General features: G+C 33.6%; 1 protein-coding gene across 1 annotated transcript; it reads right to left on the bottom strand.

Annotated features, from left to right (window-relative positions):
• Positions 1–1502: 1502 nt before the first annotated feature.
• Positions 1503–11111, bottom strand: LOC128227102 (chitin synthase chs-2-like). Its single transcript, XM_052937309.1, has 12 exons — positions 11092–11111; positions 10044–10238; positions 9686–9884; positions 9290–9430; positions 8038–9098; positions 7706–7900; positions 7095–7219; positions 6869–6968; positions 4608–4776; positions 4153–4221; positions 3825–3960; positions 1503–3640 (listed from the first exon to the last, which is right to left on the bottom strand). The coding sequence occupies exons 2-12, from the start codon at positions 10235–10237 to the stop codon at positions 1791–1793; spliced, it is 4239 nt and encodes a 1412-aa protein (XP_052793269.1). The 5' UTR covers position 10238; positions 11092–11111; the 3' UTR covers positions 1503–1790.
• Positions 11112–18225: the final 7114 nt, after the last annotated feature.

Raw genomic sequence — 18225 nt, 5'->3', positions numbered from 1 at the left:
ATCTTTTTGGGGCGGCTCTGACACATTAGCGAGATAATTCCACATATTGGACCGATAATAAATCTCTGTCACATCTGACCTTGTTGATAATGTAAACAACAGTACGGAAGCTTTAGCCCGCATGCGCACTGTGAAATAACCTGTTTATTTATAGATTCATGACGTAATTATAGTCACAACCACAGTCAGCCATACTTTCGCTTTGGTGTTTGCGACGTATTTTGAACAATAATAATACCATTTTTACATGCACTGTCAAGAAATTTAGGTTATAAATTAGTAAAACGCTATTTATTTATTCATATTAAGCTTTTATCGGTCAGAAACTTTCCCCTACAAAATGTATTTCGTCCACAAAATGGTTATTGATTTTTGTATTTGTTAATATTCACGAATGCAAAAATAAAAAAGGTTGACTAATGAACATTGCACTCTTATCATTGCCATTTTTTCCCTGAAAGACAAATGGCTATTTCTGAAATCTAAACCGCTGTTAATCCCTACCGGTACACTTTAAACCCCATTGTGTACTATTACACATATATATTTAAAATCTCTAGTACTTTTCTGTACAAATGAAGTGACGTTCATTTTCGCATGAATGCCTCCGACGGATTACCGGCGTAATAATTTTGGCGGCATACGTAGTATACAAATGTTAGTTACGCCGATAGGCATTACACCCTTTCTCTCATATGTAATAACCAACGCTACGATACAATTAATTTGTACAAATACAATTAATACATATGTAACTATATATTTGTATATTATTACAATTATATGCATGACTAGGCGATTATCAATTTTAGGCCAAGGCCGAGTATCGCAATGTGGCCTCCCTGTGGAACGTTCGCACGTGAATTCAATTTCCATTTTTTAATCAAAATTGACAGTATGTGCAGTATAAACTACGTAATCACAATTAATTGATTCGTTCAAACATTATAATTGTTAAAATTTAAAAGGGAGGTAAAAGCGAACACAGTTGAATGATAGTATAGTAGAACCAGATTATTCGGGCGGTGGTTTTTATTGAGTCATGACAATCAAAACTGTTCAAACGAAGCGGCAAATTTGTATTTTCCTAACATTTTGTACAGTTTTCATATATTTCTACATCAATGATTAAAGTATTTGTCAATATTTAACAGAAAGTTGTTCTAATTCATACGAGTTCAGTGTTATTAAACTATATTGCACAATGAAGACATGAACAGAATGTCAGTAAATCGTACCGAACACATTCGGAAAGACTTGCGGATTTTTCAAGCAAACAATGGATATAATGGAAAAACGAATAAGCATCATTACGATGTTTGCGTTTTTCCAACTTGGCCTACTTTCCAAAAACTATATTTATTTTAATTTGCAAGTATGTTTACTCATCGTCGTTAAGCTTGAAGAAGAGAAGGGATACCAATTGAGTGGAGATAACCTTTCAAAATAATGTACCGTTATTTAGTAAACTTACAACAAAATAACAGTTGGTATGCCTTGAAATTTAATTAGGTAACGCATAACATCACAATACAAGTACAATGTTAGTTACTTCAATGGGATTACTTCGTTTAATCTCATTTTCATTGTTATTTTCTTTTCCTTGTGTTAGCACACAGGTACAATAGACAATAATCGGCGATACAACATAAAATACGAGTTAATGTAACCAAATATATATCTTAACAAACATATGTACATATATGAACATTAAACATTACAAAGGTACTTTAAATAATTGGCGGTAATTGTTGCTTTGAATGCAGACATTATTATCAATGTATCAGCTATTAACCTCTTCTGTCCTCATGAAAAATGTTGCTAGGGTATTTCACACCAGGTCGTAAAAATGATCCATCAACATAACCACCGTCCAGATGACACAAACTTGCATCAATCGGCTGTCTATGTTGTTTTCTATAGCGCACTGTCTGTATTCTGTGATGGTAAATATTGAATTTCCTTGAGTTTGGTCTATTTGGTGAAGGAGATGCCGTATCTAAAACAGTTTCACAATCAAAGTCGTCATAATCAACATCAGGCTCACTCATATAATCAGGCGGCGGCTCATCTTCTTCTTCATCTTCCTCCAAATCATGTTCAATCTCCTTCAAATGTTCTTGAAATTCTTGCGCTTTAGTCTTTGTTCGTCTTGAACAGAAGCACACAAACACCTCAGTGCTCGAAATAAAATGGCAGAAAGTTCTCCATCGATGGGAAAGCATAAAAATGAATTGGATACAAAGTAGAATTGCAAAAATTGACAGGAAAAGTACCGATAATGGTTCATATTTCCCCGTAATATAAAACCCATTTAAACTTTCTTTGCTTACTTGTAATTGCAACAGTGCTAATGAGAGCATAAAGTTCAACACGAAGAAACCGTACACGCAGTTGTTCCTCAACGAAATTAATTCACGATTAAATTTTTCTTGGAGTTTCTTATTGGCTTCAAGTGGCTTCAGATATTTGTTAATTGTATGTGTCCAAAATGTTTCCTCATCTTCGCTGAGTAAATATTTTTTGAACTTATGTTTTGAGTCTGTTAATTGTGCTTTTATCCAGTAGCTATCGTCTTCATAATTTATGAAATCCACATGTTGTTCGCTTTGTTGTCTTTCAACTTGTTCCAAATCGGAACCATTTGGGTTAATTTTACCGAGTTTTGCTTGCAAGTATTGTTGAACAAGAGCGATAAGCAAACGCGTAAATGATTTCTTATTTCCACTCCCTCCTTCCGATTGGGATGATGGAGATTTGGATTCTCGAGTACCCCATCTAATGTCATGTAAATTGCACATATAAAAAACAGTCAGAAAAATAAATGTAGAAGGCACAGAAACGTAATATAGTAAGCCAGGAAACAAACATGTGAACTCTTGAGGGTGAAGCAAAGCCGATATCAAAAATGCTACTCCAACAAATATGAGAAAAATCACGCTTGGGGAAAGAATTGTCTCGCTCACAATGTTTAAAATCATGCCGATTGTCACAATAACCATTACAAATGTATATGCCGTGCTTAGTATTGCGGCTACAAGGAGTTGCTTTTTCTGAGTCACTGTCAGGCATAACACTGCGAACAAAACTACCGGAGTCACGGCTACGAAAAATGAATGCCATGGCTTCAAACTGAATACTGAACTAAATGACCCTTCTATCATAACAAGGACAATTCCAGGAGCTAATACACTTGTTAAAACCAGCACCAATTGATATATCATAAACATATGGTTGATTTCTCTGTTGTTTTGAACTATTTGTTTCCAAGAAAGGACCAAGTCAATCATATTTGCCATTGTTGATGGGGACCAGCGCCGTCTTTGCACAAAAAAGTCCCAAAAGTTTTCTGGCGCAAACGTTTTTGCATCTGAGGCTGCACAGTAGTCTATCTTGTATCCTCGTTTAATGAGAAGTGTGCAAAGCCATCTATCCTCGCCTTGTTCAAACTGCACAAGGTGTTTTCCTTCCTCTGGCTCTTTAGTGTACGTTTTCAAGACGTTGTCGTCAACGAGGGCAGATGCTCGAAATATAGAAAAGCATCCAGGGCAACATAGCACAGAACCGAAGATATGTTCGCATGCCTTTTGAAGCCAGTGGCCGACTGCATATTCGAATTGTTGGTACCACACCATTGGACCTGAAGTGAATCATTGTTAAATGTGAATGAAGACATAATTTGTATTAAAGAAAATTATTGACAATAAGCTTTGAAAAGACATTAAAGAGTTACCATCATGTTTAAATGGATGTTCAAACTAAATCTATGTTTATATATTGATCAATGAAATTGTTTATGTTAATAGTTAAAAGTTAATAACTACCTGATCCTATTGGATGAATTCTGCCACAAACTGCTGCGACACGGCTGTTCATCTTCATTCGATCCATCATTCGTAAAACTGATTTCGGTTCAAAGTCTACATCACCGTCAAGGGTTAGAATGAATGTCTTCTTTAGCTGTTTAGCGAATAAGAGTTATCATAGAATACGTTCATAATTGAAATTGAAAAAAAAATCGTTGATTTAAATGGTCACATAGTATCGCACATTTATTTTATAAGAGAATGTCATGATTTACTTAATTTCTTTGATAATTGTTCATAAATAAAACCCCAGACGGTTCAGATAATTAGAAATCAAAAGACTTGCCTCGTCTCTAATTGTATCTGGATACGTCTTTCCCATTTTGTACAGCAAACAATAGTACATGTACATCACCTGTGTTGTAAAAAAAGAAAAAAAGCTAAATGGAAATTAATAGAAAAAAATGCAACTATGAAATAAAACTGATAAAATGTACTTACATATTTTCCAACCAAATGATTAAATGCAGATGATAGATTTGAAGGTTATTATATTTCATGATACAGCTGGACTACTAATACAATTAAGACATAAGTACAATGGATACTAAAGCCAAGTAGCCATAAACCGTGCATGCTCTCGATACGTAACGCACAGATCAAACATTAAATGAAACAAACAAGACAAAAACAATACAACGCTACCTCTTACTTACACGCATTCGCGTTCGCAAATACACACACGCACTCATGATCGATGTAAATTAGTTGTTTACAAATCATGTCGAAAACAGTTGTTACCTGAGACCATCGTTTTCTGGGCCTTATCTTTTTCTTATCCTTCAAATGAATCGTCATCTGTGTTCCACCTGGGAGTTGTAGAATGAATTGTCCGCCATAAGGTGTCTGAACCACTTTCTTTTGGAATGTTTTATTCCACTCCAAGAGTTCTTTGTCTTTCAACACGGAACTGCCCGTAAAATATGTTTAATAAGAATATGATTTCCTTCATTGAGATACGGTTGCTAATGGTAATCGGAAGCCGTAACACTAAATTTGCATTTATGGAAGATGTTTACAAATATTACTGGCATTTCTTTCTTCATTTAATTTGTTCAAAAACTATCAAGGACTTTTTGGTGACATATCAACTAAATTCACCCTTAACACTACTTAATAGTTTTTTTTTAGTTTATTTATCTTTTCCCAGAAGGTCATAGACCCATGTGGTACAATTTGCAAAATATATAATATGGCAAACGTGCATCAATATAAAGTTGACATGATCTCATACATGAATACAGTAGCACAATTTTACATAGGAAATGAAGACTTATATTCACCTATTACATGATGTACATGTTTATAATAATTCACATTTTCGTCGTATGTGTCAAAAGTATATATGCAACATAAGACTTTAAAGAATAAAAAGTGTGACAAAAATCCAGTTGTACTGACATTACATATTAGATTAGACCTATCACTAGTGCTGTAGATAATTTGACAAATTAAAACCTTTCTCATATTGAATTTAAATCACATTGATAACGAAAGTGTGAATTTTACATACATTTTTACATATTGCATACACCATTTTCGACAATAGTAATATTTAAAGAAATTATTTAACAAATTTGATTTGATTGTGCACGGGAGATAATTGCTATGGTCTTAACACTCTACCTGTATATCGAGTTATGTAACATCCACCGCACTATACCTTTAACAATATATTGACATAGTTACAATATAATTTCTTAACATAGTTAACTGCAGTTATATAATAAAATGGAACAAATTTGTATATAATTGTGTATTGTCCAAACAATTTTGGTTACCGATAGCGAACATATATGATCAATATGGTCATATCACCTGACCTATATATCGCGTTGTTTAACGTTTAATATACAGTTTAGAAATAGACACCGTTATACCAATATGATGGAATATATTTCTTAAATTGATTAGCTGTGATATCCTAATGAAATAGATTAATCTGCTTTATTTATGTGCATTATCCAAACAAATGTATATAGCGTTACTGAACTACTTTATATGAAGAATAGATTGAAAACTTAAGGGACATAATCTTGTCAAAAAGCGAAATACAAGATTAGCCACCCGGTAAATCTAAAGATTTACGTTTACTTATGTATTTCCTCTATCCCAGATCTTGCCATCAATGACAAGATATGAGGAGGAACAATTAGATAACAGCAGTTTCGCTTGTAAAATAAACATCTAGATATACATATATTTGAGCTGTAAAAAATATTATATTATATAGGATGAATCACACATTTACATGGCTGAAATTGAAGAAATATCACATATTCATATGACTAACATATATTGATCAACATGTCAATTGGAACAATGATATAATAAGAGAAAACATACACTGTAGTACTATAAGTCTAGCTTTAACAAAAGTATAGACACACCTGAAAATCAATAACATACTAATCAGCTCCATATAAAATATCTGAGCGCATCACGAATGCTTTTGAAATATATATACTCAGTTTTCTAATTAACAATTGATTTTCAGTATTCATTAATTCTATAAATTTACACATATTTGGAGATCTCCAGTAACAAATTGGGATATATTGTGTTCTTAATTGAGAGTACATTCTACATTGTAATACAAAATGGAATTCATCTTCTAACACATTGCAGAATGTGCATTTGCGTTCATTTATAGGTACACTGGCAGGTCTTGCCCATCTTCCTGTTTCAATACATAATCTATGCGAGGAGCATCGCAGTTTTGTCATACTAGTACAGAATTTTCTAACACCTATACATTTTAAATATGGCTGTAGTTGAAATTGTGCAATACATCTGTAAAATAAAGCTCTGGATGAATCATTTAGTCTACCAGTCCAATTTTGAATAAATTGATCTTTAATTCTTTGTTTAACTAAACTAAGAAATACATTTGCATTTCCGACATTTTGATAAAACCATGCATCGTTAAGGCCAAGGTTACATAATAAATCTCTTACCAACGAACACTAATATGAAACATGGGAATAAAGCTTACTACATACCCAACGGCCTTTTGCAAACATGACATAAACTGCAGCAGATATTCATTAACCTCACGACCGTTTTTTGTTGAGCAAAATGCGTCGTCAAATACTATTTGAACTGAAATAAAAAAGTTTTCCTTGAATATCGTTTTTCATGATTTTGCAGATGTATATGAACAGACATTTACTTTAAAACAATCACTAAATAAACGGATTCATAGCAGACTTTGTGCAGTATACTTACCCTCAATGTTAATTTTATCAGGGTCTTGTGTTTTCTTTTCAACGTCTTGTTTCTCGCTGTCTGCACCGTTTTTGTCCTCTTCTACATGGTCGGCTTCCTCTCGAATTGATAAATGCAGATCTAATCTGAAACAAATTTGAATTAAAATTAGTTTGAATGAAAACCTTTCGAATAACAATGCATAAATTAAATGTGGCCTGGAATAATCAGGCAATTAATATGTAAAGAACGCTGGATTCGTCTCGGCGAAACTATTTCACTTATGTAATATGTTAATGAAAGGCATATAAATGATTATAATTTAATCTGAAAAATTAATAGAAATTTGAATCCAAACTTTTTCTGATTACCATGCACGCATTTTATCTTGTATTGTAATAATCAGGCAAAGGTCGCTGGATTCATTTTGGTGAGCAATTTGTAAATGGTTGAATCCAAAATAACTGCATAATTTTTAAAAACGTAAAACTTGATTTTCTCAAATATTGAATAAGTAGCATGGTTCGTTATGGAACTTATGAAACGATATTTGATTAAAGAAACATATCAGTTTCCACTGTACAATAAGCAAGGCAAAATGAACTAAACGGGTCAGGTGAAAGTTATTAAACCTGCAAATAGACTTTAGAAGCTGACACATTTCTTGGCACGTTTCGTGCCACATTGTTACACAAATGATGACTTTTGGAACGTCCCTCGGTTGTACACTGTCCATATGCTGCTCTCTAATTTGATGGTCATTTCTCCTTCGAAGAAGCATGTTCAAATCAGGGAAGAAGAAATCGTAAAAACTGCCAGAAAACAACCTAAAGAAGAGACATTCAAACTTCAAACATAATTTGACTGAATAAGGACAGCTTTAGATGTAGACATATTAGATTGATAATAACATTCTTTTAACGTGAGTCTGTAGAATAGTGATAATACAAAATCTTAAACGTACCTCTCGAGTTTTGCCATTCTCTCGACCCGAGGAACCCAAATGTACCACGTTAACGCGATAACAGCAATCCAAGCCAAAGCCCCACTCGCGATGAAAATATTCCTTTCATTGTCTTCAGGCATAGAACATGTCAAATCAATTCCTACCGTGATCTGGGTACTTTCAAGAAAGTTATTGCACGAAAGACTAACAACAGCAATTATTGATAACAGTGGAGTGAGTATGAGTGGCAAAGCAAATGAAAATTGCTGCATTGACAATCGACAAGCCAACAAAGCTAATTGTGAAATAGCAAATGAACATGTTAATATTCTAGTTTCAAACTTATAGATGTCATAAAACTCCATCAATTGGTTGAACATTGTTTGGTTAAAGGCATTCGTCGAATCCAATGTCTCATTTCCATTCTCATGCTGAGCAGGTGTAAAATTTGTTGTTGAATTATACGCAAAGGATTCGATGTGTCCATTCTCGTCTGTTAGAGATGATTCAGACTCGTTCTTGTTGTCGGGTTTTTCAATTAGCTTTAAATCTAATTTCAACACAATCGAAATAATAAACATTAAACATATTAACCAACGAACAGTTAATCGAATAAATTCTTGTTTATGTTCTGTCTTGTACTGTTTCTCTTCTATTTTAGATTCACTTGTCTCCGAATGGGAATCTAATTCCCCTGATGTTTGTTTTTGAGCATTTGCTGATCTTCTTAGGCAAAGGAAATTATCCATATAGCATAATGATTTACACATCAAAAGTATAGGTAACGCCCATTTTAGATGCATGTCTCTATCAAATAGTATTAGCCACTTCATGAATAAGAAAACACTCCCTGCCAGTGCCAAAACCGGGAAACCCGCTATACACAGTTTGAGCAAAGAACCTTTTCTAATACATCCCTTGACTTTGAGCCGACCAATTGAACTCAGGAACTTGCATATGCTTGGAATAATTGGTAGTATTGTTAGAACTAAACATGTCCTCAAACTGTCCAGTAATGGAAGGGCGTAGATGATCAAATATACCTCCCCGATTGTGGTCACGGCCTGCAGGATAGCTGTCTAAAATGGTCAATTAAACCGTACTCGGGTCTTAATTAACTTAAACTGCATAACTTAAGACTTTTCACATACATCATATGAACAAGCATGTATATTAAGCTCGGACATACAAAATACAAGCGTCCTAATTATCTATCATTTACAACAATTAATTGATATACAACAAAACAATGAATTTAGGAAAGACTTACCACAATGTGATGTCTTGTCCAGTTAGTCTTCTGATCTTGTAAAACAACTCTCCAAAGAGTTACTAGTGATGTGAAGAATTCAAAAAATGCAATGCACACGAGAATTGAAATTGCTCGACTTTTCTTGTTTTCAACTTTCGACTAAAAAGCAATTGGACTTTAAACAAGGATTTGATTACTTATTTTTATTATATTTTGCAAACAAATATGAACTGAATACAAGCAGGCATTAGTTTATTTAATAATATAGAAAATATAAGTAGGCGCGTGTTATTAAGTGGACTGACATTCACTTTTATGTTTATTACCAAACAAGCATTCAAGTAGTTTATTTTAATAACTTGTTATTATGTGTTAATTTCGTAATGTTATGTAATATGCTTGAATTCTTCATACCATAACGCTAGGGCTTGAAACATGCAGTTTCTCAGAGAGATTGTTCAGAAAGGTCAAGAAGTAAAGCTTGTGCAGTATGCCGCATGAAAGCAGCAATAGCGTCAACACAAAAAAGAGCACTACTCTACACATTTTCAAAAATGTGTCACCGCACTTTGAGGACTTGTTTTCCTTTTTCTTAGTTTCTTTTGGAAGGTTCCTGAAAATAAAAAGTAATGAGAGCTTTCAAAATAAACACGTTTAATCACTAAGTTTTTACTTCTGTGTTTCTCCTTTTAGGTTGCAATGTCACTTTTATATATGATAGTCCAATATTAGGCTACAAATTGCAACAACCATATGTAAACAAATGCATTACCATATGTCTGTTTTCCTTTGCATGTCATCTTTTTCTCCTTTGGCGCATATCTTAACTGGAGGCGGGTTGTCGCCACTCTTTCTCAGCGTGCTCTGCGGCGTCGACTGGCCAGAAGGGGGCTGCCGCAGACCGGTCTGGCGCGATTGACCGGAAGAAGCCTCCCCCATTCGTTGCTGGGTTGGCATCTCTGGCATTCTAAATTTCGTCAAAAGCAACTTGTACGAATGTTTTAAAGATTTTTGTCATTAAACCATGACCATGTGTTTTACTTTATTCAAACCTCACATACTTTATCTTTAATCCATACCTTGTTCATATATCACAATTGAAATGTCCAGATTGTGAACTTGACGATAAACTGTTTTTACACTTTTCAGAAATGTATATAATTTATGAAAAAATATTTATTATTTATTTTTCATGTTATTTTCACTTCCATTCCGCTCGTTCAAGTCCTCTAAAATACACTGTTAATAATTAGTCCATCACTGACACATTAGCTTGTTTACATTATTTATAAGTTTTGTCATTTTCTTTTGCTGATTATTTTATTGTCAAACATTTAAATCGAAAATGAATTAGGCAATTATTGACAAAATAATTTTGCTTTCGTAAAATAAAAGAAAGAGTGTTGATATATAACGTGTTTTGATACTAAAATAGATTAATAAATGTTAATTAGGAGTGAATCGCTTTGATTGATCAGAATCGAATTTGATTTAACCACGCAAAACTGTTTGTTTATTTTTAACTTATTTCATAGCTTTTATTTAGTAATATAAATTCGTCCACTAAACTGCTACTATTTGTGCTGACGTAATTTCATACTTAATTTAAAGGCACCACTATGTGAATAAATTGAAGAAAAGAGTAAATGGTAGAGTATTTCAATAGACAAAACTTATAAATTTATTACGTTATTGACTTATTAACTCAATCAATAAATCAATCAATCAATCAATCAATCAATCAATAAATCAATTATTCAATTGATTAATCAATAAATTAATCGATATAAATTTAAATCTTTCAAAACGAGAACACTTACTGAATAATCAAGAAATAAAATGTTGCAAGTCCCGCGAGTGAATGCCTATTTATTAGATACCCGCTCGTTACATACTTAATTACGTGCTCACCAAAATCTATTTTTAGACTTTTTCAATGAACAGTCCGCATTTAAGTCAAGATATGTGCAATATCAGATTGATTTCAGGGGCGGATCCAGGATTTTGGGTTAGGGGGGCGTAACTTTTAATCACTCTAAAGGTTGCACTAGCAGATCCAGGGGCATACCTATAGTTCTAATATCATAACGAGGTTTCTATTAGGACGACTAAGTGGCTTGTATAATTTGTATATTTTCGTTAAGCGGGAAAAACGAGGGAAGATACATGTATAATTGTGAACCCATGTTCAGATACTTTTACTATTCAACATATTCTAAGTGCATAGCTATCTATGTGTATCTATTCGCACCATGGATCTATCAGTAGCATGCGCCTAGGATATTTCCTGGCGTAGATGTTCACAATTTCCTCAATATCCAATTTTATGTCCTTATGAATGAAGAGTAGCATGAGAGCGTTGAACCGGCTCTGGCCCATGGTACTCCTGTGCGGGTTCTTGATGAATTTCAATGACGAGTTGGACCGTTCCACTCCTGCTGATGTCACAGAAGTTAAAAGCAACAGTGTAAGCACTTTCGATATGTTGGGATACATATGTTGGCATGTTTCTGTCAATGTTTCGACAATAGTCGACGGCTTGTTTTCCGTGTTCCTCTAGGTCTGTTTCCAGAGCTGGACCTCTTGTGCGAACATGTCTGGCTGTTTTGTCGAAATATAGTGCATTCGAAGGGGAATTTTGATACCTTTCCACGGCGATCAATGTCGTTATCGTACGTTCAGTATTTATCTCTCTGATTCGAGGCAAATATCCACGGTGCTTGAAGAAATCCGTGATATTTAAACGACAAACATATGCTCCAATTGCATCATATCTACATGCATGGTGGAACAGTGAACAAGTCATATTTGCCTAGATCAACCAATTTAAAATTGCTTACCTTCTTTCTTTTTCTTTGTTGCTAAAGAAACTGTGCAAACTCTTCTGTTTCTTGGGGCGTTTGGGACTTGACGGCGCAGCCATATTTGTTGTCGTATAAATGTACCCAAAGGAAATTAATTGACTGATGTGTTTGTTTGTATGGGTTTTACGGCGCATCAACATGATCATGTTATATAGTGCCGAATTATTACAGTAAGGGAAGGCGGGAACGTTTAAATTGCGTGCACTCAGTGTTGTGTACGAGTACATCTCAAAAGGCAATGTTGTATAAAGATACGCGAGCGAAGCGAGCGTAGAAAAAATAGGAAAATATAGTATATTTTATTGTTTCCATACCAAAGAACATGTAAGCTCCGGGAATTTTAGGGGGGGGGGCGTGCGCCGGGTGCGCCCCCCCCCCTGGATCCGCTAGTGGATTTGCATTCTTAACGAGGCGTTGTTATATCTGATCAAATGGTAAGTAAAAGTAAATGATTATTTAATATGCATTGTTTACGACTCTCATCAAATACTGTTTTTAACTCACACGTTTCATTACGGCAATTTTAATTATTTACTTAAATACAATATTTCGCGCAAATATACCTGGTATCCTTGAATGCTATATCAATATCGTATGCGTTCGAAAGATCAGGATTGTTTTTCTAAAGGTCACATTTCGCTGCTTTTTCCCTCGCTTTCTTTCATGGCATCTATTAAAGTATTTTTGGAACTGACAAGCCTCTTTAGTATTCAAAATCACACACCGAGAAAAAAGGTGTGCATGAATACGAAGAAATAAATGGATACACTGCTTTAGTGTGAATGCCTGAATATTGTATCAGATTTAAGTGTTCCTGTGTTGGCTATTGTGAGGTTTACAAAGAAAACATTGAGAACTGGAAACTTCAATAAATCAAACGTTGTATTCCTCCTTCCTGAATATTGTGGTTAAAAAGGGCTTAAGCAAAATAGTCATTGAAGCATGCTGCATTTCGTTTTTGGTAGCACCCTTTTTACCTTGTGGTGACCGGCATGGGCACCGGTCTTCCATCATTAAAATAAATGCTAAATATAATCAAATATTGCTTTCGATTTGGTTAAAACTTAAAACATTATTGTAAATCCGTAAAAACTTGACTTATTTGACAGTTGAAGCGTAATATTACTTCAATTTAGCACCCAAATCCATCCTTGCCTAAACCTAATAACATTGACATCGTTCATAATATCGGTGTTATACTTTATAATTGACAAATTGACGTGAAACCATTTAAAGGAAGTTCTATTTACATATAAGAACTTAATATCAAATCGATGTTAAATTTTTTAATAAGCTAGCATACTTGAAAAGAAAGTTTTAAATAATCAAAGTGTGTTACCTATCTCAGAAGTTGCAAATTAGCACTTTCCAATGTGTACACCTTAGCTAAGAGTTCAACATAAAATGAAAATCAATTACAATGGAGTTTAAATAGATGTGCAAATGGAATTAAGAACCGGAATTGACCAAGATAAACATGTAAACATACTGATCTTCGTGGACTGGTGTTTCGTATGTAAGTCGTTTGGACGTCACTTGTTTCTTTACTTACACACGCCTGTCAAATCGCCCTGACCATTACCAAATATTTGATCATTTGTTTTATATTTAATATTGTAGTGGGAACTACTGGTACGAAACTAGTATTCAAAACGTATAATGATCATTAAAATGCTTGCTTCGTGAATCATTGTACATACGTCTTCAAATATAATTACAAATTTAATTCCAATATCTGCATCTGGGATAGGTTTTAAAATAAATTTTAACCTTTGTATATTATGCTCCTTCGATATTCATTTGTCTGAGAAGTTTTTAAAAGACTCCAGGATGTCTTTAATCAAATGGTTGGTACCGCCCTGGGTCTTCGCATTGGTTGCAATTATTTAACAGTTGAGTACAAGGAGGACTATTTTTGCTTGATTTTGAGATTTATACCTGATTAATTTCACTTACTATACGATCAAGATGGCACTGAACACGCTGGGAATTTGTAATGAAAGACCTAATTATTAAATTAAAAAAAGATTGGATCTATAGCTTCATTGTATTCTTCATTCATTCTGCTTCAATAACTTTAATAACTGGTCTTTAATCAAGTTCAATCAAGGCTTAAACCCAAGTATCCAGATTTATGACATACATATAATGTATAACAGTTGAACACATACAACTATTCGTCAATACAAAGTCATTTAAATGTTTGTTTTCTAAAACTGAAACATATATGTTGGTTATCGTCTTGACATATTGTTCCAGATATTATATTACATTCCATTTTTATTATCTACCATGTGTAGTATTGCCTTTCATGTGAATTATTACCTTTCATGTGTATTATTATCTTCCGTGTATTTCATTAACTTCCATGTGCATTCGATTGCATATCGTATATCTTTCATGTATATAATTCCTGTTTTATTACCTTTCATGTGTTTTATTATATTTCGTGTTATACTTCCACGTGTAGTAATACCTTTCATGTATATAACCTTTATGTGTATCATTGCCTTTGAAGCGTATTTGCATCCATGTACAATACCTTTCATGTGTAATATAATAATGCATGTGCATTATCGCGCTTTTGAATTATTCAATTTCATGGATATTATATTTTATGAGCATTACCTTATGTTAATGTTTAATGTTTATGCGGTCAATATGAACTGCATAACTCACAGCGAAAATGTAAATAACAGTTGTATTACATAGAACAGCGAAATATATCATGACGTCATATGATCAACTGTTTCCGGTCTATAGATAGATAGGTCATTACGGCGTTTTGAATTGCTTTTTCCAGCGTAACTAAGACGTCATATCATAAACTGTTTCCGGTCTATAAAATGGCAGGTCAATATTAGCTTTTATTCTGTCTTCAAAATTGCTAATCGCTCAATCATGAACGGTTTATTTATAGATCGTATAACTAATAGCCTATATGTGTGTTTTTACCTTCCAAATGTCGTATTTCCTATAATCTGTATCACCTTTCTTGTCTATTAATAATATCTTGAGTCTTTTTACCTTACATAAGTATATTTACCTTCCATAAATAGTTTTACCTTTCATATGTATTATTATCTTTCATGTATTATTATCTTTCATATGTATTATTATCTTTCATGTATTATTATCTTTCATATGTATTATTATCTTTCATGTATTATTATCTTTCATGTATTATTATCTTCCATGAGTATTCCATAAATAGTTTTACCTTCCATAAATAGTTTTACCTTCCATAAATAGTTTTACCTTCCATAAATAGTTTTACCTTTCATATGTATTATTACCTTCCATGAGTATTACCTTTTATGTGTATCACTACCTTGCATGTGTTTTTGGCTGTCAACACACACTTAAGAAAAACATTGTGCTTTATAGCTTCATTGTGTGATTGAGATCCATTGTGTTTTTGAGCTCAATTGTACGATTTGAGCTCCAATCTGTTAGTGAGATACATTGTGGCTGTGATTGTGATTGTGTTATTGAACTCCATTGGGTTATATAGCTATTGTGTTATTGAGCTTTATTGAAATCCATTGTGTTTTTTTGAGCTCCACTTTGTTATTGGGATCCATTGCGTTATTGAGCTCCATTGTGTTATTGAGCTTTATTGTGTTATTGAGCTTCATCATGTTCTTGAGCTCCATTGTGTTATTGAGACCCATAGTGTTATTGAGCTCCGTTGTGTTATTGAACTACGTTGTGTTATTGAACTACGTTGTGTTATTGGGCTCCATTGTGTTATTGAGACCCATAGTGTTATTGAGACCCATTGAGTTATTGAGCTCCATTGTGCTATTGAGCTCAATCGTGTTATTGAGCTCCATTGTGTTATTGAGCTCCATAGTGTTATTGAGCTAAATTGTGTTATTGAGCTCCATAATGTTATTGAGCTAAATTGTGTTATTGAGCTGCATTGTGTTATTGAGCTCCATCTTGTTATTGAGCTTCATTGTGTTATTGAACTACGTTGCATTATTGAGCTTCATTGTGTTATTAAGATACATTGTGTTATTGAAACTCATTATGTTATTGAGCTTCATTGTGTTATTTAGACTCATTGTGTTATTAAGACCCATTGTATTATTGAGCTCCATTGTGTTATTGAACTCCATTACATTATTGAGCTTTATTGTGTTATTAAGACCCATTGTATTATTGAGACACATTGTGTTATTAAGACCAATTGTATTGCTAAGATCCAGTGTGTAATTGAGCTCCATTGTGTTATTGAGACCCATTGTGTTATTGAGACCCATTGTGTTAGTGGGCTCCATAGTATTATTGAGACCTATAGTTTAATTGAGACCCATTGTATCATTGAGACCCATAGTATTATTAAGACCCATAGTGTTATTAAGACCCATTGTGTTTGTGAGACCCAGAGTGTTATTGAGACACATTGAGTTATTGAGCTTTATTGTCTTATTGAGAACCAAAGTGTAATATTGAGTTATTGTTTCATAGTGTTATTGAGCTCCATTGTGTTATTGTGACCCATTGTGTTATTGAGACCCATTGTGTTAGTGAGCTCCATAGTATTATTTAGACCCATAGTGTTATTGAAACCAATTGTGTTAGTGAGCTCTATTGTGTTTTTGAGACCCATAGTGTTATTGAGAACCATTGTGTTTTCAGATCCGTTGTGTTATTGAGCTCCATTGTGTTATTGAGCTCCATAGTGTTTTGAGAACCATTGTGTTTTCAGATCCGTTGTGTTATTGAGCTCCATTGTGTTATTGAGCTCCATAGTGCTTTTGAGAACCATTGTGTTTTCAGATCCGTTGTGTTATTGAGCTCCATTGTGTTATTGAGCTCCATAGTGTTTTTGAGAACCATTGTGTTTTCAGATCCGTTGTTCTATTGAGCTCCATTGTGTTATTGAGACCATAGTGATTTTGAGACCAATGTGTTATTGAGACCCATAGTGTTATTTAGATCCATAGTGTTATTTAGATCCATAATGTTATTTAGATCCATAGTTTTATTTAGATCCATAGTGTTATTGATACCCATAGTGTTATTGAGACCCATAGTGTTATTGAGACCCATTGTGTTATTGAAACCAATTGTGTTAATGAGCTACATTCTGTTAATGATCTTCGTTGTGTTATTGAGCTCCTATGTGGTATTGAGCTCCATTGTGTTAATATGCTAAATTGTGTTAATGAGCTTCGTTGTGTTATTGAGCTCCAATGTGGTATTGAGCTCCATTGTGTTAATGAGCTTCATTGTGTTAATTAGCTCCAGTGTGTGAGCGAGCTCCGTTGTGTTATTGAGACCTATAGTGTTATTTAGCTCCATTGTGTTATTGAGACCCATAGTGTTATTGAGATCCATTGTGTTATTATGATCCATTGTGTTATTGAAATCCATTGTGTTACTAAGATCTAATGTATTATTGAAATTCATTGTGTTATTAAGACCCATTACGTCATTGATAGACAGTGTGTTATTGAGACCAATAGTGTTATTGAGCTCCATATTTTTATTGATACCCATTGTCTTATTGATACCCATTGTGTAATTGATACCCATTGTGTTATTGAGCTACATTGTGTTAATGAGCTACATTGTGTTACTAAGCTCCATTGTGTTAATGAGCTCCGTTGAATTATTGAGACCAATAGTGTTATTGAGCTCCATTGTGTTATTGAGACCCATAGTGTTATTGAGATCCATTGTGTTATTATGATCCATTGTGTTATTGAGGTCTATTGTGTTATTGAGACCATTGTATTATTGATACCCATTGTGTTATTGAGACCCATAGTGTTATTTAGACTCAATTTGTTATTGAGCTCCATATTGTTAATGAGATACATTGTGTTATAAAGATTCATTGTGTTATTAAGATTCATTGTGTTATTAAGGTCCATTGTGTTTTTAAGATTCATTGTGTTATTAAGATTCATTGTATTATTAAGATTCATTGTGTTATTAAGATTCATTGTGTTAGTAAGATTCATTGTATTATTAAGGTCCATTGTGTTATTTTCAGTTTTGAGCATTTTCTAAAAAAACGGTCGATAGTACAAAAATCACTTAAAACGCGTTATAATATTACTATGTATATTTTAA

The sequence above is a fragment of the Mya arenaria genome, chromosome 3, assembly GCF_026914265.1.
Source record: "Mya arenaria isolate MELC-2E11 chromosome 3, ASM2691426v1".
NCBI classification, from domain to species: Eukaryota; Metazoa; Mollusca; class Bivalvia; order Myida; family Myidae; genus Mya; species Mya arenaria.
This window is presented reverse-complemented; position numbering and strand designations above follow the sequence as displayed.

Excerpts from the sequence above, each read along its gene's own strand:
- LOC128227102 (XM_052937309.1), bottom strand. The coding sequence starts at position 10,237 with ATGCCAGAGATGCCAACCCAGCAACGAATGGGGGAGGCTTCTTCCGGT. Across the intron at positions 9,885-10,043 it reads CAAAGGAAAACAGACATATG|GAACCTTCCAAAAGAAACTA; the intron begins GTAATGCATTTG and ends TTTTATTTTCAG. Across the intron at positions 4,222-4,607 it reads CCAGAAAACGATGGTCTCAG|GTGATGTACATGTACTATTG; the intron begins GTAACAACTGTT and ends TTTACAACACAG.